Below are 27,679 nucleotides of genomic sequence, written 5' to 3' on the forward strand. Positions count from 1 at the left end.
TCGAAGAAAGTGAGCCTTCGCCTTCTGAGTAGCCTTCTCGCTGGCTAGGGCCTTCTGTCGGCATCGGGAACTGGCCTGATCTGATTTCCGACGTTTTCGGCGTATCTTTGGCCTTGTGCGCGGTTTTCGGCGTCTCACTCGCCGTACGTCTCTGGCCGTTCTTAGATGCTATGCGCGCAAGGCTTTCGGCGATCATTCTCTCTTCCGAGGGATCGATCGCCGTCGAGTCCTTGCCCGTCGAGTCCTTGTTGGCAACGTGAGCGCTCTTGAGATGCGCGTCGCCGGAGGTTTTGGTGCTAGCGCCCTTATCTTTAGAATGCCCGGTCGCCTTTTGCGGAAGCGGTGGCAGGGAGGGCTGACGACCCTTACGGTCGGCGGAAGATGCCGGTGGGCCCGGCGTCCCCGTTGGCGCTATGGCTGCCTTCGTCTTCGACGAATGCGTGCCGGGGGGTATGTGCTTTAGTGTTTTTCCATGTGCGTCCTTGTCGCTGGGGTGTTCATCCCCATAAACTGGCCGTGAGCCGGGCTTGTCGGGGCCGGGGACGGATAACGGGGAGCGTGAACGCTCCTTCGAGAGGTCTACAGCCTCCGTTACGGGGGCCGTGTAGTCACTGTCCTCATCACACTCAGCGGCAGCGGGCGAGGAGTCAGGCCTAGACATTGCGTAGGCCGCCCACCTTTTGACCCTGCGGTCTTTTAGAGTTTTGGGCTTTAGTAATTTACAGGCCGCACAGCCGTCCTCCTGGTGATCGAGGGGTAAGCAACGGTTGCACCGTTTGTGCTTATCCTTCCAAGTAAATTTACCCTTGCAAAGCGGCCAAAAATTAAATGGCGTCCTCTCCATAGCTGAGGGCAAGAAGTGTGACTACGACCTTGAAAGAGAGGGAGGGGAAAGAGAAAGTCATTCTTAAAGAGAAAGAAAGACCCACGCAACCCCACTCTCCCTACTGTGTATGGCCGGCGAGGCCAGGTCAGGTGTTCGGCAGCGCCGAAGGATCCCCTCCGCTCGTCCTTCCGTCGAAGATCTTGCTCGCCGGAGAAACAGCTCTGCGTCGAGGGAGGGATCTACGTTATTGATGTTAATAACAAACGACCAAAGGTCGAACTATTTGGCAATGTCTCTCGAGGAGCTCCACATAAAGGCGACCAGTAGCTGGGCAGAAAAAATACAAACAGAGGGACCTCGACGCGTGAGGGATTGTGGGTACAACGCACGTCACTATAGGGATAGTGTTACAGACACGCCTTGTCGACGTCCCCTTTTCGACTATGAAAAACAAAATGCAATACTCCTCAGTGACCTCTGGATGTCGGACCTATGCACAGCATGTGAATCTAAGCAGATACAACCATCAGAAATGCTTTTACGGTAAGTAATGCATTGTTATATATATTCCAACATTTTACCTAGAACTATACTCGCCAGTAATCCCATGCCCTAATGAACATACAATTATAATTATCAATATTTTTCCCAACTAATTGCCACAATATACAAACCCCCCCCCCCCCACTTAATCTTCAAGGCCATTTATCCCTTAAACATAACCAAACCCAACTACTATCCCCCAGTAAATGACAACCATCTACACCCAATGAGATCTCATAAAAACCATACACATCCAAACATACATTCACAATCCTCCAACTCCTCCACATAATCATTCCTATAGTATGGCCGTATCCGGAAGTGCTTGGAAGTGCGGCTGTTGGGCTGTGTCTCGCTGCTGGAATTGACACTTGGACTTGGGAAGCAGACTTTGCAGTCGAGGCGTCGGCAAGAGGAAGTTTGCAGCGCTGTCGCCGCACGAAACGAGCAATTATTTTGGGACTTCATTGAAACTCGAGGGCATTTATGTTTCCAAGGCACTCAATGATTATTTTGATTTGACTTGACCGCGGGTTCACCGCAGGTTGTGCAAGAGGAGTGAGTTACTCATTCTGGTTCTCTCCTCCCTTTAGACACGCCCACTGGTCCCGCCCACTGCCGGCCCACCTGCTCTCAGCCACTTCCTTAAAAGCACAGGTCCACGCGCATCCGGAAGTGCTTGGAAGTGCGGCTGTTGGACTGGCGGAGGGAGGAGGGGGTAAGAGCCATTAGGGCTGTGCAGACTTTTATACTAGAGGCTGGTGTGTCTTGCTGCATAGGGTGTGATTGAAAGAGAAGGAAAAGAGAAAAAAAGAAAAAAAACGTGAATTGTGTACTTCTGTAGCGATAATCAACTCACTTGTGATAAATGGGGAAAGTCAAGCTCCCGCCTCACAAAGATGCGAGGGCGGACTTTTTTATTGCGGTAAGCACTAGAAGGGCGAGTTTGGCCAAGGCAGCAGCTTTACCGCTGCCTGAGGCAAATGAGGAAGAGGCTGATTTACTACAGTGTGCGCAACAATGTTCTCAGTTAGAAAAACAGGCTGAGGACCATATTGATCCATCGCAAGAGGCTGAATTCTTAAAATATGCATTAAGAACGGTCTCTTCTTGGGAAACAGATTGAAGATATTATGGATCCTTCTCAGCCGCTCTTTGGGGAGCAAGAGACAGGGAACATTGCTCATCCTAAAGAGATGGTAACTAACATAAATAAAGAGCAAGAGAACACGCCCAAGTTGAATGACAAGGATGTACATGATAATTGGAACTATGATAAACTGCTCGATTTCTCAAACGGTACTACATTTGATAAGGAGAATAATACTGTGAGCAGTTTGAATTCCCCGCCGTCAGAATTCACGGTAATGATGACAATCTTTAACCGTCTAATTCTGTCGGAACTCCGTAAGCAAACAGAATGTTTGACAAATTTAGCCTCCGACATCAAAGTACTACCAGATAGTTTACTAGATAAATTGCCAAAATCTCTTATGAAAATAAAGGAGTGGGAAGGGGTTGAAAGGCCAGTGGACCTCACAAAGGAGTCCCACCCGGAAGAGATAATTATGGTTGACGCCTCACAGGAACTGGCCCGTGATTCTAGTGGGTTGGGGGTCACATCCCGTTGGAGGACACTGTCCTAAAATGTTGGGAAGTTACGAGGACAAATGGGTTTGAGGATCAGATGACAGAATTTATTTTGTCTAAAAGACGAATTAAAAAATGGCAAAACAAAAAAAGAAAAACAAACAAAACTGGAGCAATTACAAAAACATCTAGAAAATGTATGAGAAATGTTATTCAGGATGAGCTTGATGAATCACCAACTAGAGGTATCGATCAACATCAGAATAAAAACAATATAAAGGAGGATGGCAGGGCCACCAGTAAGATGAAGGATCAAGCCACTCAAAGTGCATACGTACAAGGTGATCTACCACTCTGTGAAGTTCTGAAAAATAAAAACAAAAAAGACGAGGTATATGAAATCTTTAATGTGGTTCCTCCACAGGAAATAACAGCTAATATCCCCATTTATAAGGAGAGTCCCATGACTATAATTATCACGAAGATGAATGACCTACCTGTTGATAAACCCCCGGAAAGGAATACGGTCCCCATCGTTGATAAGGGGGGCTTGGGGAGCAGGGATTGGAAGATCCCCCCCAAGGTAACGAACTCAAAATTCATTTGTGTTCGACTAGGGGCGATACCAATCCCGGCAATCTAGAAACGGGTTTGGATAGTGGAGCAGATAATCCTGGTGTTCTGAACTCCGAAGTTACGGGGGGGGTACAGATGGGAAACATCACCAGGATAATCAGAAAATAGCTGGTAAAACTCAGGAGAATGCCAATGATGAGACCCTTTATCAAAATATACTGAGTGCTAAGAGAGAAACAGCAGGAGGTACCCAATATTGGGAGGGAATTGAGACAGATTAACACGAGGGAGGAGACCTACGAAGAATATTGTTCTGGAAGGTGGGGAGAGAACAATGGAAGGGAAAATGGGATGAAGTAGAAGTATCAGCTCCATCAATTTCAGTTACTGGACCTGAAGGACCCGGTGAGACCGGATCTTCCAGCCCTGGTTCTGACCACATTATTCCAGAAACAGAATAACATCTCCCTAAATCGACCGTATATTCTGTCTCTATTGGGTCAGATTCCTAACCGAAGTTTAATTGAATCTACAGACATATACCTGGTCGATTATATACATAGGCAGAGGCTGGATTATGTCCGTATAGTTATACCATCCCCTTTGGTCAGAAACCTAATGATGAAAGAAGCAGAAGAGTTGTATCTTAGGGGTTTCGATATTTTTGAATATGTACGGTCCCAGTCAGATCCAATAGTGACACCTCGAAATATAGGCAGAGAGCAGAGGGACAATCCTTTAAATAAGGAAGAAGGAGAAGGGAACGAGGAGAAGGCAAAGGAGGAGACACAGGATTGGAGATGGCTAGCATTGTCCCTGAGAGAGTCCATTGAAAATCTCAAACTAGGAAAGCCACTCTAGTAACGACAAATGGTACTTTGAAAGTGCTAACTTGGAACTCGAGAGGTTCGGCAAATCTCCTAAACAATGTGACTTTTATGAGGGATTTGGCACAATATGATCTACTCTTTATCCAAGAAACATGGTCAAAGGTCCCTCTATGTTGGGAGGGATTTACGGTGTGTTCGCTATGTGCCCAAGGGGGAGTTGGGGGTCGTCCTAAGGGAGGCCTCTTCATTGCGGCAAAGAACCACTTGAACCCCAAAATTATGGGAGAATGGGCCTTTGCACATTTTCTGGCCGTGGGTTTCCTACTGACATACAATAATAGGATTACACCTTTTTTGTTGGTTAATATTTGCTGGAACCCGGCGGAATTACCGGATAGGCAATTAAGGCTGGAACTATGTAACTTAGGGTCTTTATTGCAGAACTGGTTAATTAATACAGGTGGCCAGATATTGATCACAGGTGATCTCAATGCTGCCATTCATGGGGACTCTTTTAGTGGGGATGTGCTGATTAGTAAATTGGGGGAACAAAATCCAAGGGCTGATGACCTAAGGTGCAGGGGGAGGATGTGGTCCCACTTTGTAGAGATGTGGGGCTTGGAAATTTTGGTAAACCTTCAGCCAACTTGGAAAGCCAGAGGCTGCCACTCGATAATCGACTATCATATGCTCAGGGGATTTGTTCAACAGTTCTGGTAATCTAGTGTGCATTGAGACCACCTTGAGTGATCATTGTATCTTGTCTATGGAAATAGGTATCACTGTGCCAATTGTGTCTAAAATTGGGTTTGAGTATAACATTAATGTCAACCAATCATGGAACCGAATTTCATGGACGGAAACAAAAAGTAGACCGCATCCATGATTGCTGACATTGAGAATTTTTCAGAACAGAGGGAAAAGCCTTATGCGGTGAGTAACTTTACAGAATATATTCGCAGTACTTTGGAAAAATTGGATAAAACTGATAATAGGGTCACTCAGCTTAGGAAAGACAGAGCCCATAATTTTGACCTGGATATTAAAGATTAAAAAGCGGGTTATGAGGAAAGAGATAAGAATAATTAAGAAATCTGGATTGTCATTTATTAATATGGTGGATAGGATCAAAAAAATCAAACAAAGTTATAAAAACTGGTCCTTGCAACATAGAATAATCAAAGGGCAGACTGATGGGGGAAAAACTGACTTCATTAAGGGGTTCCAATTCAAGAAACTTCTGGTATCTAATGAATAACTGGGACAAACCCCAGAAGGAACTATTAGTGAATCCCATTAATGAAGAAATGTGGAAGGGTCACTTTGTAAACATGTACTGTCCCAAGAAGGACGTGACAGGGGTCCCTGAGAAACGAGATATAAACTGGCAACTGAATTTTACCACCTGGGAGATAAAAAATCTAATAGTAAAATCTAAAAATTCTGCGGCACCAGGACCGAACAATTTGTCGAATAAAATCCTTAAGTCAGACCCCGAACTATGGGCTAGAATACTTTCCACTCTGTTCACTAATATACTTGAGACCAAAACTTTTCCACTGTCCTGGAAGGTTTCGATTATCATACCCATATTTAAAAAGGGTTCCAGACTATGCTCAAAGAGCTATAGACCTATTGCCTTGGCTGACCCAAAATCAAAACTGTTCACGTCACTTGTTCTGAGAGATATCCAGAAATGGATTGAAAAGCAGGTCTTAGATATGAGACATTTCGGCTTTAGGAGAAATATGGGGACGGAATGTGGGGGGGGGGCTCATCTTGCACTGTTTGAGGGCCGAAGCAATGAAAAAGGCGGAGACCTCGGTCTTTATTGCGTCAATGGACATGTGTTCCACGTTCAATTTAGTTGACAGGAATATACTGTGGGTTAAATTAAGAACTTTAAATATGCCGGCAAACCTGTTGGATATTGTAAGGACAATTTATTCTCAGACAGATGTGAGAGTCAGATTGGATTCAGCGGGTACCCTCTCGGATCTTTTTACCATCTATAACGGACTGCGTCAAGGCTGTAGATTGGCACCCACAATCTTCAATCTGTGGCGCCTTTACGGCTTTACTAAATGAGGGGTTAGTTCCACCTAGAATATCGAGTATACGCATGGCCTGGTTAGCTTAGGCTGATGATTTCCTCCTAATTGACACCACTAAAGTGGGACTCCAGCGCATGCTCAGAGCTTTTGAGGGTTTTATTGACTCAATTGCATTCAAGGTCAATCCGGACAAAACAGTTATTGTTGGTCTAGGGAGGAAAAATAAGAAATTAAACACGATGTCATGGGTTTCAGGGAACTTAAGTATTAAAGCTAAAGGGGAATATAAATACCTGGGCTTCTCGATAGCAGGTACACTATCTAGACCCCTACTACAAACTCAATTGAAACTTAAGGCTGATATTGCTATATCTCAAATGCGGGCCCTAGATGCAAAATTTGGGAAATTTTCAATGATTCCTCTCAGAGAATATTACACCAAAAAAGTGATTCCCAGATTGACATATGGGGCTGAATTTCATCCCTTAGCATGCAAATGTGAATGGGCCTCGATAGAAAGCTACATCTGGAAATCGGTACTGTATCATCTTCCGAAATGTATACCGTTCAATTTAATTAAGTATGAATTGGGTCTTGGTCTTAACTCGCTTCAAGCTTTGGTGACATGCAAAAGAATGATGTTATGGAGGAAATGGAATTCCTTGGACACCAACATGTTGTACTATTATGCTGGTCAAGACACTTCCAGTACTTTTATAGTGGAATTGAATGAGGAAATCTCAAATAGTCTAAGGATAATGGGAATTTCAGCTTCCTCCCTGATGAATAACCCGGCTAGGGTGAAAGAAAGTGTGTTGGGTTTTGACTGGATCCATACTAAAAGTGCAATACTGAATACAAAAATATACTAACAAGTGTGTGCTTTTAACAAATGGTTACCATGGATGGAATGTTACTCAAACAAGTATCCTAATATAACAATCCGAAACGATTTCATGCGTTTTAGATTCAATGTTCTGCCTACTAACCAAATACTATCAATTAGATCCACAGTTCAAATATTATGGCCATGGTGCAGGTTCTGTAAGGTAGAAGGTATGGTCGAGGACCTGAAACACATACTATTGGTTTGTCCGGCATTAAAGGAAAAAAGACGGTTATATTTTGCCCAATATGTTAATAATACGGCGCAATTGGACTGTAACGCTCACCTGATTCCCGCAGAGGCGCCGGTCTTGACTGGGTGAATGCCGTATCTTCAAAGGTGATGTGTAACACACGGTTGGCTCTTTGGGCTGGACCTCTGTGCACTGTATGTCTGACTCGAAGAGTAAGATGTCTGCAGATAGAAAATATGGGATTAATGAACTGGGGTTATTGGGTGCCTCTCTCCTCTGTAGAACCCCAAAGGTTAACGCCCTCACCTTAGGTAAGTGAACGCCGAGCTCTCCATCTGCCTCGGGGCAGGGTGCCGTAACCAGTTTCTTCACTGGATAAGGGTGCAGGCCCCTTGACCTCAGAGGACTGCTGTCCGTCGTTAACTGCACGAACGGTAAGTTCTGGGCACTTCAAATGTCTTAAAAGTCTTTTGTAATGATATCTCTTGTTTTGCAGGGTTCCGGCGATGGCGGATGGCGGGCTGAAGAGAATTGAGGATCGAACCCGCGTGAGGAATAGAAGCGCCTGGAAGCACGTAAGTAAGCGCTTGTAGCCTGCTTCACGATGCGCACTAACTGTCCCTTTTATCTTGCAGGTACAAGTTCGGAGCTTTAGAGAAGCTGAAGGGTGCTGGAATACCCACTGGATTCGGCGTGGGAAGGAGTAATGGCACGTGAGTAATAAAGTTGCCCAATGTCTTTAAACGCACCTTCTTTTGTCTTTCAGATGCGGGATGCAGCGCCGAAGACCACCGGAGCGTGCGAAGAGCTGGTAAGCTTTTGTCTTTCAGATGCCGGAATGCAGTGCGAAGACCTCCGGAGCATGTGAAGAGTAGGTAAGCCTTTGTCTTTCAGATGCCGGAATGCAGTGCGAAGACCTCCGGAGCATGCGAAGAGTAGGTAAGCCTTTGTTCCCTTAGGCCCAGGATCAGAAGCTGAAGACACGATGAGCGTTCTGCTGCAGAGAATGCAGAATAACGCAAAGCAAGATTCATCCGTCGGGTGTGGTTTAAATAGCCTCCTGTAGTGCTTAGGTGTCTCCTTCCACAGCCTCGCCTAGGTAAGAAAAGAGTTCCTGCTTTCCAGAAGAGTTCGTGTTCTGAACCTAGGGAGTGGCTCCTGCCCCACCCAACAGGAAAAGTAGTCCCAAACAGAAGAGGATCAGGGGCTCAACTGGCAGGTAAGTAAGCAGCATGGTCTGCTGCAGGTAAGTCCACCCAAGCATTATGAGCCCGGCGCTTCCAGCGCTGGGACTGGGCATCTATATGAGCCTGGTGCCACTGGCGCCAGGACAGGGTCCAAAAGGTCCCAATTGGGACTGGCTGGCACTCGGAACCGGGGTTATGGGTCTGCTTCCAAGGGAGTTGGGCAAGTCCTGATCTTTTGGAAGCAGAGATCATGACATGGACAGAGAATTTATTTGGTATAAAATGTTACACAATTGTAAAGGCAACTTGAATATCAGGGTGGCAACATTTCTGCGAAACATTTGCGCCCTGTTTTAAAAAGGTAGTGAATTTTTAGAATGTGAAATTTACCTTTAGATTTTATGTGGCTTTCTTACTATGTAAGAGTTTAGAGAACAGATTGGGTTGCTTATCAGGTTACTCTACGAAGCCATGGTATGAAAAGTAATGATTAGACGTGGTAGAAGTATTACTTTGTATTGCACAAGGTATAAGTATTATGTTTTGCGCAAGAGAATATTGGATAGTCGGTTGACGCTATTCTGTTAGTCTGTAACGTTTCTTTTTGTAATGCGATTCAGTTTGTGTCTGAAACCACTGTAATGCAAATGAACTTTTGTAAAGGTTTATCTAAACCAAAACAAATAAATAAAAAAATTTAAAAAAAATGGTGTGACCGTAACCTTCCCTACATACTTTCCTCCAAAATACATTCAGGTACAACACCAACTACCTATAAAACCCTCTCCCAACATTAGTCTTCTTTCCCACTTCTCACGTAGTAACCTCCATCATATAGCCCAATGAATCACCTAAACAGCGATAATATCCAAGTACATCATGCAAAATGTAAACCTCCTATAAGGATCCTGGGCATCCAAACATAACCCATTCCCTCCCCTGAAAACATATCCACTCAAAGGGTTTTTAGTATTCTGATAGACACCATACTTGACTGCAGTACGTAGCGTGGACATGAATATTTCCATTTTGCCTCCATACTCCTCGGCACCAGGTACAGCATCCATATTCAGTCACTGCGTTAATTACACCTCATATATGCAGCTCATCCCATGGCCTCAACATTAGTAAATGTGATCCCCACAAACTAGATGGTCAATAAGTTGAGGAGGAAATGATATGCAGTAACCAAGAGGTGAACAAGTTTCATTCAGATAGCTGGTGATTTCAATTTTGACCATGTTCATCTATCCGTCTCGAAACAAAATGTATACTCTATTCAGATCTAGTCAATTCTAAGTCAGTGCCTGTATATTAAGTGTATGAGATGGGAAGTCACACAAGATAGGAAGCTGTAACTTAAGAAGGTCCAGACATGAATCCGTACCAAATTAACTCCTGCATGGTTCAGTCAGAAGCGTGACAGTGTCTTACTAGCTTTACTGTCATTACTAATCACTGTCTACCAGTCTACATTACTGCTGGCTCAATAAGCACCATATTCTTGCACAACGGCAGAGCAATAACACCGTGAGTTAATTTCTTTGTTCCGCCGTAAACATCCAGATGAGATGTACAATCTCTAAATAAAACATTAGGGCACATCTATTAAACATTTATTTATCGTGTATTGGTTTCATTCAGTTGAACCTTTCGCAATAAGTAAAGACAAATGCAAAATTTAAAATGACAAACCTCTTGTTAGCTTATGTTGTAAACAAATCCCATACCAATGTCATCATAGCTAGTGTATGTTTTAGAATAAACATTAAATCATGCTAAATAGAAACCATACTCCTATTGATGTTGGGCATAAGTTTTCAGCCCCAAGTCTCACGAGTATAATAATTGATATTGATCATTGAAATTAAATAAAATGTTTAAAGCACAAGGGGCCATAAATAATGGAAGACATTCTAAAGGTACATATTATGTGAAGTATTTCCCTTGTTATCCAAGTTGGGCATTATTTTACTTCACATCACAGTGAGGGGATGGTGGTTTAGAAATAAAGAGGGGACCTTTGACTTGGACCTTTGTAGGCGTCATAAGTGTCCTGAGAAATAATGGTAAGGCGTTTTTACCTTTTTATATACACACATGTCCCCCTAATATCTTGCTTTCTTGCACTTCAAAACCATAGTTCCCTTAATAGTTTGTTTCCACGTCTTTAGACTTTGAATTTCCTTTTGCATCACTGTCAGTAGCCTGACGGTTACTTGATTTTTGTTCTGTATGGTTCTTTAGAGCTTTTGTATTGACCATCACAATTTACGTAATACTTTTTTCATTGGAAATCTCCTACCTATAGCATTTTGTTTTCATCTGTATAGCATCTTTGTTTACCGATAACACATTTTTCCTGACTCTTTTAGGACACGCTAATTGTGTGGTCAGAAGCTGAAAATTATGATTTGGCGCTTAGTTTTCAAGAAAAAGCAGGCTGTGATGAAATCTGGGAAAAGATATGTCAGGTAAGGTTTTAAGCTACATTACTGAATGAATGGCTGTCAAGGCCTTTCTTGGCTTTAGTACCTGTTGGCTACAGAGAAAACACTGAAAGCAACAGAAAGAACCGAAGAAAGACTAGATTCGACAGGGTAGATTAAAAAAGCTCATGTAAAACCATCTGACATTTTCTGGGTAGTGTAGCCTTGCTCTTTCATGTTTTCAAAGTTGGTGGAAGCCTTTTTTTCTTGCATCATCTGCTATTTTGTTTAATCAAATATTTAATTGGTTGTAAAACCATTAAATATGTCCGAATGTCGCATGTCAAGCAAAGCACCTTTTTAAAAATGTAGGTCAACTTATTCCTGTAAACGGAGAATGTTAGGATCTGAAATGACTGCATCGGTACAATGTATTGTTTTTGAATAATCAGAATATACTTTGTTGAATATTCTTAGCTGTTGAGAAATGCAATATATCGACATGTTTTGAAAGAGCAAATTACATGTGCATCGATGTGCCTTTCAGCAGATTTTGTTTTTTTATTTACCTTTTTATTTTGTACTCTAGTTTTTATTTTTCATTTACTATAGCTGAAGAATGGTCTTGTTGGCAGTCCATAGTTCCTGATCAGCTCGTGATCATCCTATTCCTATATCCCGCCCCCTTTCCTCCATACTTACAGGACATTCCTCCGTCCTGTGGGACGGAAACGGAGCACTTTGAAAAATGTGCCCTTCCTCTCTTTTTACGCAGGGTACCGCATGTGGCCGTAACCCTGCCCTCCTTAGCTCCGCCCAGCGCATCGGCCATTAGTCCTTTTCTCTGCACGTTCGGCACTGGACGCACTTGCATCCTCCAGAAGATTTTTTTTCCTTCGTGTCCTTCTCTCCTGCTCCAGTTTAGCGGTTGCATAGTAGTCAGTCTATGCCGGTCCAGTTAGATTTTCCTTCTTGCGAGCAACGCTTTGCTAGGGTGGATCACCATCCTCTTTAGAGTGTTTGGGTCCGGATCACCGGTGGGACTCGTGCTTCTACTGCGATTCCCTTTTTGTCCGGGCACTTAAACGTCGTGTGGAGCGGTGGGAGGTGGTGGCCAGGAGGAGTTTCAAAAGCTCTGTTAGCGGGGTTTCCCCTGAGGTGCCTTTCAGGCCTAAAAAAAGTACCTGTTTTCTCAGAGGCACTCCGTGAGGGGCCTGCCTACACCGGATTGCAATCAGATGCCCCTCCTGTATGGTCTATTCAACGGCCCAGTTGTACTGAGGCTGGGGTACCCAAGCTTGCTTCGAGGTCTTGTCTGGAGCTTCCCATACAGACACTGAGGCGCACCCTGAGGCCTCGCTAGAGGCTTTCTGTACTGAACCAAGGTTCGAAGCCCCTCGTGAGGGAGTTAATACCGGACTCTGGTCCGAGGTTCCTCTGTCTGAGGCTAAGGTGACCGCAGAACTGAGATGCCTGTTAAGTTCTTGTTGGTGAGGTGGATTCCTCATCGTTCCCGCCCTGGTGGTGATACCAGTTCTGTCGAGGGGGCACAGAGTGAAGTTGCTGACCATAATTCCTCTACCGGCGTGGCTGAGGTTCCTCTTTTAGAGGCAAATTTGGCTGATAGTATGTCCCAGAAACATCCTAGGCCACACAATACCGGCTCTGCTGAGGTTCCTTGTGTCAAGGCTAAAGTCAAGACCCCTGGCCCGTCTGTGGAGACACCTGCCTCACTCACACATGTGACGCAGTTCTCGTCAGGCGCTGACAAAATGGCGCCTGTTCCTGCGTGAACTACGGCAGCCATTTTGGACTCTTCCCTTACACCATCAGTGTTGTGAGCATTTTTTTAGATGAACATAGTTTTCCTTGGGCACCGTTTCGTCCAGTTTGACTGGACCGCTCAGATGCCATTACTCCACTCGGTTTCGATTCCTGCGGCATCTGCGCCATTGATCTGTTAATCGGGATGGAGAGAGGGCCCTTCTTGGCAGGCCTCTCCCTTGCGGCCCTGGAGCTACTCCTCTCATGAGGCCTCCACCCGCCCCAGTATCTAAACCTTCGGCGGAGGATGCCTTTTTTTCGGAAAATTTCAGAAGCTCATGCACTCTGACCCCATGAATAAATATTTCAGGTCTTTTTAAACATTTTGGCCATTTTTGCCAATTGGACATGCATGGACGGAATGGAAGAAAAGGGTAGGAAAGCCGAACTGGAGGACAAAGGCATACATTTCTGAAAAGTAGACAAAATTCCAAGTTTAGGAAGGGGTTATTTGCGCAGGTTGGGCAACAACTATGTAGGGGAAAATGCCATAGATTGGGGAAAAAGCGGGAAAATGACCGACAAAAAAGGTATGTGGTGGACATGGTTGGCTTGGTACGGCATTGGCTTCTATGAGAAAAACAATGCTCCGCTACAGTCCCCGACTCTTGCAATTAGGAAAGCACAAATTTTTTGTAGTGTTTCACAAAACAAGCAATACCACAAGGCAAACACTGAGCCATGGTACACAGGAGTTTTATACTTACGACCTGAACAGACATACTTATACAAATAAATACTTAGCATGTGTAAATCAGGAAAACCAATGTGGTGAGGAACGGCAAGCATGCATTTTTTAAAGAGCACAGGCAGACCTTTTCAAGGGTAGGTGACTTGTGCAGGTTACAAAAGTGTATGGTGCCTAAATTAGCAAATAAATGTAGGGCACATTTGGGAAAAGAAAGGGTTGTGTGACATAGGGCACCAGCAAATGGGTCAAAACGTTATGAAAACCACACTCGCAACAAATGTCATACCTTCCTGCGTTCCTACACGTGTCCTGATGAAAACGGTACCTCATGTGTGGGTGCACCTACCTGGGCGCTAAGGGGAAAGCCTAAAAGACCCCTACCCCTAAGTCTGTTCCGACAGCTGAATTTCACAATTGTTCTAGTTGGGCACACCATTCAGATATGGGCTAAGGGTGTCCAAGCCACCAAGGAAAACAGGGAACCCCATGCATTTCCGAAAAGAGGACACTCGTGGGAATCCGCAGAGGTCTGACTTGCGCAAATCAGCCCAGAATTTATTACCCAGAAACCCCAGCAAAGTCCGAAATGTGGCGCAAAAAAATGCATTTTCCGCACATTTCACTTGGCTCACCCACCGAAACACACCGCCAACAACACATGGCCTACCGTCCTACGTTCCCACAGGTGTCCCGATGAAAACGTTACCTCACATGTGTGGGTGCACCTACCTGGGCGTCAAGGGAGAAGTCTAAAAGACCCCCCTCTGTTCCGACAGCTGAATTTCACCCCATGCATTTCTGAAAAGAGGACACCCGTGGGAATCCGTAAGGTTTGAATTGCGCAAATCGGCCCCCAGAAACCCTGGCAAAGACCCACATGGGAGAAGGGTGCCCAAGGCCAGGAATATCACTGCCGACTTTGCTGGTGCCTTGGCTGCCCTGCGTTACAGCTTCTCCCGACCAGGGAGTCTCGGCAGTATGCCAATACCTCCCCGAAGGGAAAAGCTGTAATTCAGCCCAGCCGCAACTCCAGGACGGTTGGACGTGATGTCCCTGGCGTTGGACATCCATGTACCATGTGGGTTTACCGTCCCCTAAGCACAGCAGCAGCTCCAGCGAGCCCCGGCAGGATCGCCATTCCTCCCCGGAGGTGGAGCTTGGGCTTGCAGACAGACAACCCTCATGGGAGGGATCCGGTCCCAGGGAAACACCAATGTTCTGCTGGCATGGAGGGCAATTTGTCCCAGCCCACCAACATGTCTGCCCAGAAGGCCCATTCCCACCCACGCCACCAACAATCCAGCCGCAGGCTCACCCACCCCACTGACAGAGGGCTCTAACCATAGAATAATAAAAAAAGGTACTCTCATAACGTTGCACCTGATCGCGTAGAAAAAGCTGTAAACAAAATAAACATGTTACCTACGGTCACACCAGCAAAAACAAATCATTTTCAAGCATGCCCCACCTCTTGCAAGCCATCCCTGGTGGTCTACTGAACCTCATCTCCCCTCCCCCGCTGAAAAAGTTACCTGTATTGGTGGTCATCTCTCGGCAATCTGTCGGATGCTCCCTTCCAGGACCCTTGCCCACTCTTGACTGTCACGACTGATTCCTCCCTTTTGGGTTGGGGTGCAACTCTGGGTTCTCTTCAGGTTTTCGATCTTTGGTCGCCACAGGACAGACAGCTTCATATAAATTATCTGGAGCTCTTGGCGATATTCCTGGCGCTGAAAGCGTTCAAACCAGGCATCGTCAACAGGGTGATCCGTGTCCGCATGGACAATGCAGTGTCCATGTTCTATATCAACAAGCAGAGGGGTACCAGGTCTCCTCCTCGTGTGGGTCTTGCCATTCAGATTTGGGAATGTGCCATTCAGCATGGTATCTGGCTGGTAGCAGTACACATCCCAGGCCAGCTGAATGTCACTGCAGATGCCCTCAGCCGATGAGCAATTGTCAGCTACGAGTGGGAACTGAACACGGAGATTTTTCGCAATTTGGGCACTCCAGAAGCGGACCTCTTTGCAACGTCTACAAACAGAAAGCTTGCCCTGTATGCCTCCAGGAACGGGCTTGGAGCCTCCTAACTGGGGGATGCTCTCGAGATTCCATGGCACAACTTGAAGGCCTATGCTTTTCCGCCCCTTCCTCTGATCCATCGGGCGCTTTGCAAGCCGAGGAACACAGTGAATTGCTCCCTGCTGTTCATAGCCCCTTGGGGGCCAGCCAGGTTTTGGTTTTCGGAGCTTCAGCATCTATCGGTGTGCCCGCCGCTCAAGCTTCCGCTGGTGCCCGATCTGCTTCATCGGAGCGATCAGCAGCTGTGGCACCCCTCTCCATAATCGTTCAGCTTGGCGGCCTGGTGCCTGAGTTCAGATCTTTAGAGCGTTTCAGTTTGTCTGAGGATAACATGCGCATCATTCAGGTGGCCAGGAAGCCCTCTTCAAGATTTCAGTTCAGAAGTAAATGGCTTCGTTTCTGCCACTGGTGTTTGGCTAAGTAGCTGAACCCCAGGGAGACTACTATCGACATGGTCCTGTCTTTTGTTTCGCATCGGCAGAGTCTGGCATTCATGTCTTGTCCTGCAGGACTTATTTATCGGCTGTTGCCGTTTATTTGTCCACTGACCAGTGCTAGTTTTCACTGTCTAATCCAGTCATTAATAGACACTTTGCGGGCCTGATGCTGCTTTATCCTCCTGTTTGCAACCTGCATCCAAGGTGGGATTTGAATGTGGTCCTTGCGGCTTTGTGGCATAAGCCTTTTGTGCCCATGGCTGTCGATTTAAGTACCTTTCGTGGAAAGTGTCCTTTTTGATTGCAGTGACTTCGGCAAGGCGTGTAAGCGAGCTTCAGGCCTTGTCGGAGCATCCATTCCTTACTTTTCATAAGGACAAGGTTGTCCTGCGTATGAATCCTGCGTTTCTTCCGAAGGTGGTCTCTGATTTTCATTTGAATCAGTCAGTTTCATTGTCCATCTTCTTCCCAGACCCGGCTTCAGAGGCCAAAAGGGTTCTGCACTGCCTGGATGTTAGAGCCCTTAAGTTCTATCTGGACAGAACATCTGAGCTTAGGAACTCTTTGCAGATTTTTGTGACCTTCGGAAATCCGCAAGGAAAGCCGGCCTCGAAAGCGACTATCTCCCGATGGATCGCTGCCTGTATTTCTCAGGCGTATACGATTCAGGGTCTTCGGGCCCCAAAGGGAATTCATGCTCATCTTGTGCGGGGCAAGGCGACTGCCGTTGCCTTCCAAAAATGTTCCCTTGGAGACCATTGCGAAAGCGGCTACGTGGGCCTCTCCATCAGCTTTTTGTAAGCATTACAGCCTGTAGCTGAGCTCCAGGGCTGATGCTCAGTTCGGTCAAGTTGTGCTTAGGAACCTGTTTCAGTAAGGAGTTTCCATCCACCCATAATTCCTGTGAGGAGTGCTTGGGAATCTCCCATAAGTATGGAGGAAAGGGGACGGGACGTAGGGGTATAATAGTTATCCAGCATGGGGTCTGGCATGAATGCACATGCTCATGAATATTCCCTTTGTCAGGCTGGGAATCCTCGGTAAAGGAAAAAAAAAATCTGTTTAGTTTCTGAACTGTCTTTCTACTAATAACAAATCACTGGTCTCTGGGTCATTCTGCCCCCAGCCAATGACTGCCCTCTACCGAAGCCCCTCCTCTGGCAGCCACCTTCAGATTTTTACTGCACATTCAAGTGTTGGGAGTCCTCGTGCTTGGCTCTCGAGCTTTTACTGCGTGTTGCGTTTTTTCAAAGAGTTTACTCTCATTTATTTCGGTCAAATCGAGCCTCAAGCTCCACTGATTTATCTTCCGATTACCGGGGACCCCTTTCGGAAATTTCTATGCCCCTCAAGGACGAATTTTCATCGAATTTCACTTCTTGGAGTATTCCGGAAGATCTTTGAGGCCTACGCCGCGTGGACATGGCTCAAGACAAAGACTGACGCCCGTTGGATCCAAGCTGTTTAGGATCTGCCCAGGATGTGGACTACAGAACTTCTTCGAGGAAGATGAGCACTCTCGGTGCCTCTACTGCCTGCACTCCGACAAGTCGCACGTGGAGGACTGTGCGTTCTGCAAGAACATGTCCGTCTGGTCCATGAAGGACCATTGTACACAACGTGCTGACTTGCTGGAGTCAAAGAGCCCGGCAGCAGGTGAGAAGAAGTCTGAGCGGTCTTCTAAGACCTTTGAGGGTGCTCTGGCGACCCGGGCCCAACAGAAAGCAAAGCACCGCGAGTCCGCGCGCACCGGGAGCACTGTTGGTTCAGGCTTCTCCAGCATGGGGTCTGGCATGGATTCACATGCTCATGAATATTCCCCGTCGTCAGGCTGGGAATCCTCGGTAAAGAAAAAACCAGTATCGGTTTCGTTTCTGATCTGTCTTTCGTAGCAATAACCAATCACTGGTATCTGCGTCATACTGACCACAGCCAATGACTGCCCTCTACCTAACCATCGCCTCTGGCAGCCATCTTCAGATTTTTACCGCACGTTCATGTGTTGGGATCCTCGTGCTATTGCTCTCGAGCGTTACTGCTATTTTTTTTCACGTTTTTTCTCAAAAACTTCGTTTTTTTCGGTCAAAAGAGCCTCAAGCTCCACCGACTCTCCATCCGATCAACGGGGACCCGTGTCGGATTCGTCTGCGCCCCTCAAGGGTGAAGATTTCGTCGAGCTACGCTTTTGGAGGATTCCAGAAGTTTCTCAGGCCCGGACATGGCCCAGGAGAAGCGAAGCTCGACGCCCGGAAAGCTGTTCAGGATCTGCCCTGGATGCCAGCTGCAGAACGTCTTTAAGAAGGACGAACACTCCTTTTGTCGCTACTGCTTACATGAGGACAAGACGCACGTGGAGAAGGACTGTGCGTTTTGCGGCAACATGTCGGAGCCGACCATGAAGGACCGCCATCAACGTCTCGCCAACTGGCTGGAAGGGAAGAGCCCGTCAGGCGAGAAGAAGAGGAAGAAATCCGAGCGGTCTTCTAAGACCTTTGAGGACGCCCCGGCGACGGGGGTCCAACACAAGGCCAAGCACCGCGAGTCCGCTGGCACCGGGAGCGCCGAACGGTCGGGCTCTACGGGCGCCAGGCAGGGCGCACCCTCCCCGGCACCTTCAGCCACGAGCCAACGCTCTGGGTCGGGTAAGAGGAAGGGCGAGCACCCGGCGAAGCTCCTGGAGAGGCCCCGGTCGAGCTCGAAGGCCCCATCGGAGGGGGAGCGAGGCAGTGTCTCCCCCCCCCTCAAGGATAAGGCGGTGAGCGCACCTAATGTGGTGAAGGCCTTAATCCATCCGGCCAAGCCCTCTATCGATACTGTCGCGGCGGCCCTGGCTCAGCCTGTGGAGGCTACACCAGTGGTGGCGACCTCGGGGCTCAGAGTCTCCCTGCCACCTCGGAGGGAGTCCTCTTTTGTGCCCATCGATAGGACCCCCGTGAAACCCCCGGCGGGAAAGAAAAAGGGGGGGCAGGGCATCGTCGTAGATTCGGCCTCAACCTCAGAGGAAGAGCTGATCGAGGTCTTAAGCCACGGCTTTGGCGTGGAAGAAGACCGGCCCGTCGGGATGGATCCCGACGCAGGTGACGACGACATCGTCGAGGGTGCCGACGGGGCCCCTGATCGCCCGTCGGATTCCCCTCTGCCAGCGCCGCAAGACAACTCGGCGGCCATTTTGTTGGCTATACAGTCCTTATGTTCAGAGATAAGGACGAGACTACCGTTGCCGACGGAGGAACCTCTCCCGTCGGGGGATCCTGAACCGGGACCTTCTGGCGCTCCCCCGCCCAAGAAAAGGATTCACCCTCCACCTCCTTTTCAGCCGTCGCGCCCCGTCCAGCCCTCCTCCCCGTCCACCCGAGGGGATGATACGGGGACTGACACGGCAGCGACGGGTACGGACGACGAGGTATACGACGAGGATCTACCGTCGTCACCTCCCACCAGGGCTTCTCCGCCCGACGAGATTGGATCGTTCCACTCCATGATCGCCAGGGCATCCGAGCTTTCCAATTCTGCCCTGTCGAGAAGAAAAAGGAAGGATTCCTTTATCAACGGCGCGAGGCCAAGAGGAAGACCGTCCTCGCGGTGCCTCTACTGGACGACATTTGGGATGAGGGCCTCGCCCTCCTCAAGAACCCTTCCACGACGCCAGCTAGAAGAGACCGGTACGAGAAGAAGTACCTGTTCCCGGACGCGGCCCCCCTGTGCCTCCGGGCGCAGCCTACCCCGGATTCCGTCGTCTCCGCGGCGGCCAGGAAGAAAGCGGGGGGGGTGCGGCCTCCACATCGACTTCCCCACCGGACGGCGAGGGAAAGAAATTGGACGCTATGGGACGCAGGGTCATCTCGTCGGCAGCGACGACGATTAAAGCGGCCAACGCCTTGGCTATCGTGGCCCGCTACGACAGGGAGCTATGGTACAAACTGGCTCCCCTGCTGGACTTCCTACCGGACGACAAGGGGGCGGATGCCCTGGAGATCCTACAGGAAGGCGAGTTGGCGTCGGACCACGCCATCACTATTGCGACGGACATCGCCGACACTGGGTTTCGCCAGTTGGGCAACGGCGTGTGCCTTAGGCGGCGTGGATGGCTCAAGGCTACGGACTTCCGTCAAGACGTACAGACCAGAGTCCTGGACATGCCGTTCGATGGGAACATTCTGTTTGGGGAAAACAGTGGATGATTCCCTCCAGGCCATTAAAGCGGACACTGAGACAGCCCGGGCCCTTGGGGTTCTGCAGCAACGACGGACGCCCTTTCGGAGCAGCGGAGGCAAGGGTGCCTCCAAAGGTTCCGGCGGCGGTTTCTCCACCTACCGTCAAGCGGCCCGCTCGTCGTCTCAGGAGGCCTACAGAGGACGAGGCAAGTCCGGCGGACCCCGCCGTCGTCGCCAAGGAGGTCAAGGCGGCAAAGCCTCGTCGAAACAGGATTGAACCGGCCGTGGGGTCGGGCCCCCACCGAAGCACCCCGGTGGGAGGCCGGCTGGCGAGCTTCGTCAGCGTGTGGGAGTCCATCTCCACTGACCGTTGGGTGATGGACGCCTTAGCCCGGGGCCACGCGCTCGAGTTTCAAAGAAGGTGCCCGCGCGTCCCCCCCATGGCCAGGAAAGAGCTTCACGTCCCTCAGCTTCTCCTGGAGGTAAAGGCGATGCTCAGGAAGGGCGTCATCGAACTCGTCCCAAAGAGGCTTCGGGGCTCCAGAGTTTACTCAAGATACTTCCTCGTGAAGAAGACGACGGGAGGATGGCGCCCCATCCTAGACCTGCGACGTCTGAACAAATTCATCAAGGCGCAGAAGTTCCGGATGGTCACCCTCCAGCACGTCCTGGGTCAGCTGGAGGAAGGAGACTTCCTGTCGTCGTTGGATTTGGAGGATGCCTACTTCCATATTCCCATCCTAAAGGGGCACCGAAAATTCCTCAGGTTTGTGGTCCAAGGGCGTCACTACCAGTTCAAAGCCCTCCCCTTCGGACTACGGTCGGCACCCAGGGTATTTACCAAGTGCCTTGCACCGGTGGCGGCGCAGCTGCGCCGCGAGGGGATCCACGTCTACCCCTACCTGGACGACTGGCTCATCCGAGCCAAGACGAGGGAGCTCGCCGTGGAGCACACGGCAAGGACCGTCCAACTTTTCACGGACCTGGGATTCTCCGTGAACTACGCCAAGTCCCACCTGGTACCCGCGCAAAACGCACTGTTCCTGGGAGCGAAGCTCGACAGTGTCCCTTCTGGCCTCCCCGTCGGAGGAAAGGACCAGGTCCATCCTGGGCAAGGTACAGCGGATGTTGGTTTCCGACGCGGCCAAGGTGAGGTCCATCAAGTCCCTCCTCGGAATGATGTCTTCTTGCATCTACCTCATTCCCATGTGCAGGCTATGGATGCGCCCGTTGCAGGAGTTCCTGGACGCGCGCTGGATCCAAACGACGGGCGGCTTCGAGGAGAGGATCACACTCGACAAGAGTTTCCGCCGAGCGGTCCGGTGGTGGGGCACCCGCGCACATCTGACGGCGGGCATGGACTTCCAGACCCCAGACCACCAGGAGACAGTGACCACGGATGCCTCCCTGGAAGGGTGGGGAGCGCACACTGAAAATCTGCACGCGAGAGGCCTTTGGCTCCCGACGGAGAAGTCCCTCCATATCAACGTCCTGGAGCTCCGTGCAGTGTCCTGGGCCCTCAGGTCCTTCCTTCCGTCCCTCAAGGGCAAGGTGGTGAGGATCTTCACCGACAACACCACCACCATGTTTTACATCAGGAAACAGGGCGGAACCAGGTCCCCAGCACTGTCCAAGGAGGCGCAGGACCTGTGGCATTGGGCCGTCGCCCAAAGGATGTTTCTGGTGCCGTTTCATCTTGCAGGGATAAAAAACACCATCGCCGACTCACTCAGCAGGGAGCTGCGCTCGTGCCACGAGTGGGAACTACGGCAGGATCTAGTTGATCGCCTCTTCCGACGGTGGGGCACACCCAAGATCGACCTGTTCGCGACGGCGACGAAGTCCAAGTGCCGGAGGTTCGCCAGCAGGTTTCCCCAGGCGAGGAGCATGGGCGATGCTTTCTCGTTCCCCTGGGAGGGCCTGTTCCTCTACGCGTTCCCTCCTTTGCCACTGCTAATCCGGCTCGTCAACCAGCTCAAGAGGTCACGGTGCAGGATGATCCTCGTCGCACCTGCGTGGCCGAGGCAGATATGGTTCCCGGACCTTCTGGACTTATCCGCGTCCCCGCCAATCAAGCTGCCGGTGGACGCGGATCTACTCTCCAGGGAAGGAGGCGCCATCCTCCATCACGACCCGAAATCGCTGAATTTGCAGGCCTGGCTCCTGCAGCGCTAGAGTTTGGAGGATACGACATACTGGCCGACTGCAGAAAGGTTCTTGCAAAGGCCAGGGCGTCCTCGACTCTTAAATGCTACGGACACAAATGGAAGAGGTTCTCTGTCTGGTGCCACGCACAGAAGATTGACCCTCTATGGATTACGGCTCCCCAGGTACTGCCGTACCTGCTGACGCTGGCCAAAGCTGGACTGGCACACGCGTCCATCAAGATTCATCTTGCTGTGATCTCCCGATACACCAGAACCACGGGCCGGACGTCCTTGTGGTCTCATCGTCTGGTGAAAGAGTTCATGAAGGGACTGTTCAGATCGTTCCCGCCGGTGAAGGCTCCGGCCCCGGCGTGGGAGCTCAACGTGGTGCTGACCAAGCTCATGGGACCTCCGTTCGAGCCTCTGCACTCGGCCCCGTTGAAGTTTCTGTCGTGGAAAACAGCGTTTCTTGTGGCCATCACCTCCGCACGACGGGTGGGAGAGATCCAGGCCCTTTCCTGCAAGGCCCCGTACTTGACTGACTTTTCACGACACGAGGGTCGTGCTCAGGACGCACCCCTCCTTCATGCCCAAGGTACCGTCGGACTTCCATCTCAACGAACCCTTGGTGTTGCCTGTGTTCTTCCCGTCGCCTTCGTCGCCGGCTGAGAGGACTTTGCACTCGCTGGATGTGGCTAGAGCGCTGAAGTACTACGTGGACCGCACGAAGTGTTTTCGGAAGACGTCACAACTCTTTGTGAATTTTGGACCTGTCAATCAGGGGAAGGCTCTCTCGAAGGCTTCCATTTCCAGATGGCTCTCCGGCTGTATCATGTACTGTCAACGGTTGGCAAACCGACCGCTGCCTGGCCGTCCGAGAGCCCATTCCACCAGAGCGATCGCAGCCACCACGGCGTTCCTTTCTGGTGTGCCCCTGCTGGACATATGCAGGGCTGCTACGTGGAGGTCGACGCACACCTTCACGAAATTCTACTGCGTCGATCGGGATTCCAGGGAGGAGTCCAGGGTCGGCCAAGCAGTGCTGCGCAACCTGTTCGCCTGAGGTGAGCCTGGTGAGGAGGTAAGGTGCTTAATGTTGGGTTTGATGTAATGCTTAATGTTGAGCCTTTGCCACCTCCCGTGGTTGTGCATGTGTGTACTGCTATGTATTCTTTATTCATGAGCATGTGAATCCATGCCAGACCCCATGCTGGAGAAGGAACAAGTTACTTACCTGTAACTGTTGTTCTCCAGCATGGGTCTGGCATGGATTCACATGCGAACCCTCCCGCCTACCCCTCTGCGGCTCTTCACTTGGTCATACTGCCACTTCACGTGCTTCCAAATCTGAAGATGGCTGCCAGAGGCGGTGCTTAGGTAGTGGGCAGTCATTGTCTGGGGTCAGTATGACGCAGAGACCAGTGATTGGTTATTGCTACGAAAGACAGATCAGAAACGAAACTGATACTGGTTTTTTCTTTACCGAGGATTCCCAGCCTGGCGACGGGGAATATTCATGAGCATGTGAATCCATGCCAGACCCATGCTGGAGAACAGTTATAGGTAAGTAACTTGTTCCTTATCGGCTGCCAGGCCGGGGCGCAACATCGCCGTCAACCATGAGCCAGCACTCTGGCTCTGTGAAAAGGAAGTCGAGAACCCAGAGAAGCTTCGGGAGAAACCCTGGCCGGTCCCGACCGAGAAAGCCAAGGGGGTGTGAGGCGGTGACCCCCCCCATGTTGAAGGCCTCAGACGTGCTTAAGGTCGTGTAGATCCAGATTCACCTGGCTAAGGCCTTGATTGAGGGAGTCGTGGCGTCCCTGGCAAAGCCCGCAGAAGCGACCCCAGTGGAGACGGCCTCCAGGCCTAGAGTTTCCCTGCCGTCCAAACGATGGGAAAGACCCCCTCCCGACGAAATTGGCTTGTTTCACGCCACGATCGCCAGGGCCTCAGAGCTTTTCCAGCTATGCCCCGAAGAGCAGAAGGAGGGATTCCTTTATCAACGACGAGAGGCCAAGAGGAAGACCGTATTCTCAGTCCTGCTGTTGGACAATATTTGGGACGAAGGTTTGTCGCTCACTGCAAAGAGACAGGTACGATAAGAAGTACCGGGTCCCAGACTCTGCTCCTATGTGCCTCAGGGCGCAGTCGTCCTTGGACTCGGTGGTCTCCGCTGCGGCTAAGAAATCAGCAGGGGCGGCGGCATAGATTTCCACTTCCCGCCGGACGGCGAGGTGAAGAAGCTAGACGCCATGGGACGTCGGGACATCTCGTCGGCAGCGACGACCATCAAAGCGGCCAACGCTCTCACTATCGTGGCCCGCTACGATAGGGAGCTGTGGTTTAAAATCGCCCCCTCCTGGACTTCCTCCCGGACGACAAGAGGGCGCAAGCCCTAGAGATCCTACAAGAGGGCGAGGTGGCTTTGGACCACGCAATCACGGTAGCCACGGACATCGCAAACATCTGGTTTCGCCAGATGGGCAACAGCGTTTGCCTACACCAGCACGGATGGCTCAGGGCCACCGACTTCCGTCAGGACGTACAGACCAGGGTACTGGACATGCCCTTCGACGGGAGCAACCTGTTCAGCAAGGCGGAGGACAAGTCACTGCAGGCCATCAAGGCAGACACCGAGATGGCCCTTGCCTCGGGCACGCTTCATCAGCGACAGTCGTCCTTTTGGACCTCCAGAGGCAAGTCTCAAGGTGCCTCTAAAGGATTCGGCGGCAGCTCTTCATCGTACCGTCAACCGCCCCGCTCTTCGTCGCAGGAAGCTTTCAGAGGCCGCAGCGAGGCCGGTGGACATAGTCGCCGTCACCAAGTGGCCCAAGGTGGCCAGGTCTCGGCGAAGCAGGATTGAACCGGCTGGGACGTCAGCGTGTGGAAATCAATCTCCACCGACTGTTGGCTGCTGGATGCCCTCACCCACGGCTACACTCTGGCGTTCCAAAAAAAGTGTCCACACTTTCCACTGGTGGCCAGGAAATAAAGCCAAATGCCACAGCTACTTCTGGAGGTACGAGCGATGCTGGAAAAGGGCGCGATAGAGCTCGTCCTGAAGAGACTCCGGGGCTCCGGAGTATACTTGCGATAATTCCTTGTCCGAAAGAAGACGGCTGTTGGTGACCCATCTTACACCGCCGCCTCAACAAATGCATAAAATCTCAAATTCCGGATGGTCACCCTTCTGCACGTGCTGGGACAGCTGGAAGAAGGGGACTTCCTGTTGTCGCTGGACCTTCAGGGTGCGTACTTCCACACCCCCATACACAAAGGACATCGAAAGTTTCTGATCTTCGTGGTCTGGGGACGGTACTATCAATTCAAGACACTGCCTTTCAGTTTGAAGTCGGCACCAAGGGTCTTCACCAAGTGCCTGGCACCGGTGGCTGTGCGCCTCCAGGTGATCCACCTCTACCCCTATCTGGACGATTGGCTCATCCGAGCAAAGTCAAGAGAACTCGCCGTCGACCACACAGCGAGGACCACCGTCCTGCTCACGGAACTGGGGTTCTCGATAAACTATGGAAAGTCTTTTGGTGCCATCGCAGGACGCCCTGTTCCTGGGAGCCAGGCTCAACACGGTAGCACGGCTGGCTTCACCGTCGGAGGAGAGGATAAAAGCCATCCTGGGCAAGGTACAATGGCTGTTGACCATGGAGGTTGCCAGGGTGAGGTCCATCAAGTCCCTGATCAGCATGATGTCGTCATGCATCTACCTCGTGCATCTGTGCAGGTTGCGGATGCGGCTGCTGCAGGAGTTCCTCGACCCCTGTTGGGTACAAGTGGTGGGAAGCTTCGAAGACAAGATCTCCCTCAACGAGGCATTCCGACAAGCGATCCGGTGGTGGGGCGCCCGCGAGCACCTTGCTGCGGCCATGGACTTCCAAACCCCAGCGCATCAGGAAACTGACGACGGATGCCTCCCTGGAGGGATGGGGCGCGCACACCGGATATCTCCACGCAAGAGGGCTGTGGCTCCGGGAGGATAGGTCGCTGCAAATCAACGTCCTGGAGCTCAGGGCCGTGTTCTGCTCAGGGCCGTGTTCTGCCCCTCAGGTCCTTCCTTCCGTCCCTCAAGGGCAAGTGGTACGGGTCTTCCCCGACAACACCACAATGTTCTACATCCGGAAACAGGGGGAGCACCAGATCCCTGGCTCTCCAAGGAAGCACAGGATCTGTGGCACTTGGTCGTCGCCCAGGCGATGTTCCTGGTACCCTTTCACCTGGCAGGAGTGAAGAACACTGTTGCAGACTCACTCAGCAGGGAGCTGCACTCTTGCCACAAGTGGGAGCTTCGACAAGATCAAGTAGATCTCCTATTCCAAAGATGGGGCAACCCCCAGATCAATCGTCCAGAGCAGAACACCAAGTGCCAGAGGTTCACCAGCAGGTTTCCCCAGCCGGGGAGCTTGGGGGATGCATTCTCCTTCCCCTGGGACGGCCTGTTCCTCTATGCGTTACTGCCGTTGCTTCTGCGACTCATCAGTCAACTCAGACGGTCCCGGTGCAGGATGATTCTCGTCACACCGGCGTGACTGAGGCAGATATGGTTCCCGGATCTTCTGGACATGTCGGTGTCCCCTCCAGTCAAGCTGCCAACGGACGCAGATCTTCTCGCCAGAGAAGGAGGTGCAATCCTGCATCACGACCCAGGATCGCTGAACCTACAGGCCTGGCTCCTGCAGCACTACAGTTAGGAGGCTATGCTATCCCGGCAGACTGCAAGGAGGTGCTTTCCAAGGCCAGGGCTTCCTTGACTCTTAAGTGCTATGGACCTAAATGGAAGAGGTTCTCTGCCTGGTGCCGTGCACAGATCAATCTTCTTCGGATTACGGCCCCTCAAGTGCTGCTGTACTTGCTGTCGCTCGCCAAGTCGGGGATGGTGCATGCCTGCATCAAAATTCATCTGATGGCTATCTACCGTTACACCAGAACTCGGGCGGTCGTCGCTGTGGTCTCACCGCCTGGTGAAGTTCATGGAAGGACTGTTCCGCTTGTTCCCGTTGTGAAGGCCCTGGCGTGGGAGCTCAATGTGGTGCTGACTAGGCTCATGGGGCCTCCATTCGAGCCTTTGCATTCGGCTCAGCTGAAATTCCTCTCATGGAAGATGCCGTTTCTTGTGGCCATCCCCTCCGCACGATGAGTGGGAGAGATCCAAGCCCTCTCCTGTAAGCCTCTGTAAATGACATTCCACGAGACGAGGGTAGTGCTGAGGACGCACCCC

At 50.4% G+C, this 27,679-nt stretch overlaps 1 protein-coding gene across 2 annotated transcripts in view; it reads left to right on the top strand.

The window, feature by feature from the left end:
• The window catches only part of PPP4R3A (protein phosphatase 4 regulatory subunit 3A), a 547,019-nt gene that overhangs the window by 195,513 nt on the left and 323,827 nt on the right, over window positions 1–27,679 (top strand). For both annotated transcript variants that reach the window (XM_069637435.1, XM_069637437.1), the window contains exon 3: window positions 11,061–11,159. In XM_069637435.1, the coding sequence (XP_069493536.1) occupies window positions 11,061–11,159 (99 nt within the window). The remainder of the gene's footprint in view (window positions 1–11,060; window positions 11,160–27,679) is intronic.

The sequence above is a fragment of the Ambystoma mexicanum genome, chromosome 14, assembly GCF_040938575.1.
Source record: "Ambystoma mexicanum isolate Mex_15411 chromosome 14, UKY_AmexF1_1, whole genome shotgun sequence".
Lineage (NCBI taxonomy): Eukaryota > Metazoa > Chordata > Amphibia > Caudata > Ambystomatidae > Ambystoma > Ambystoma mexicanum.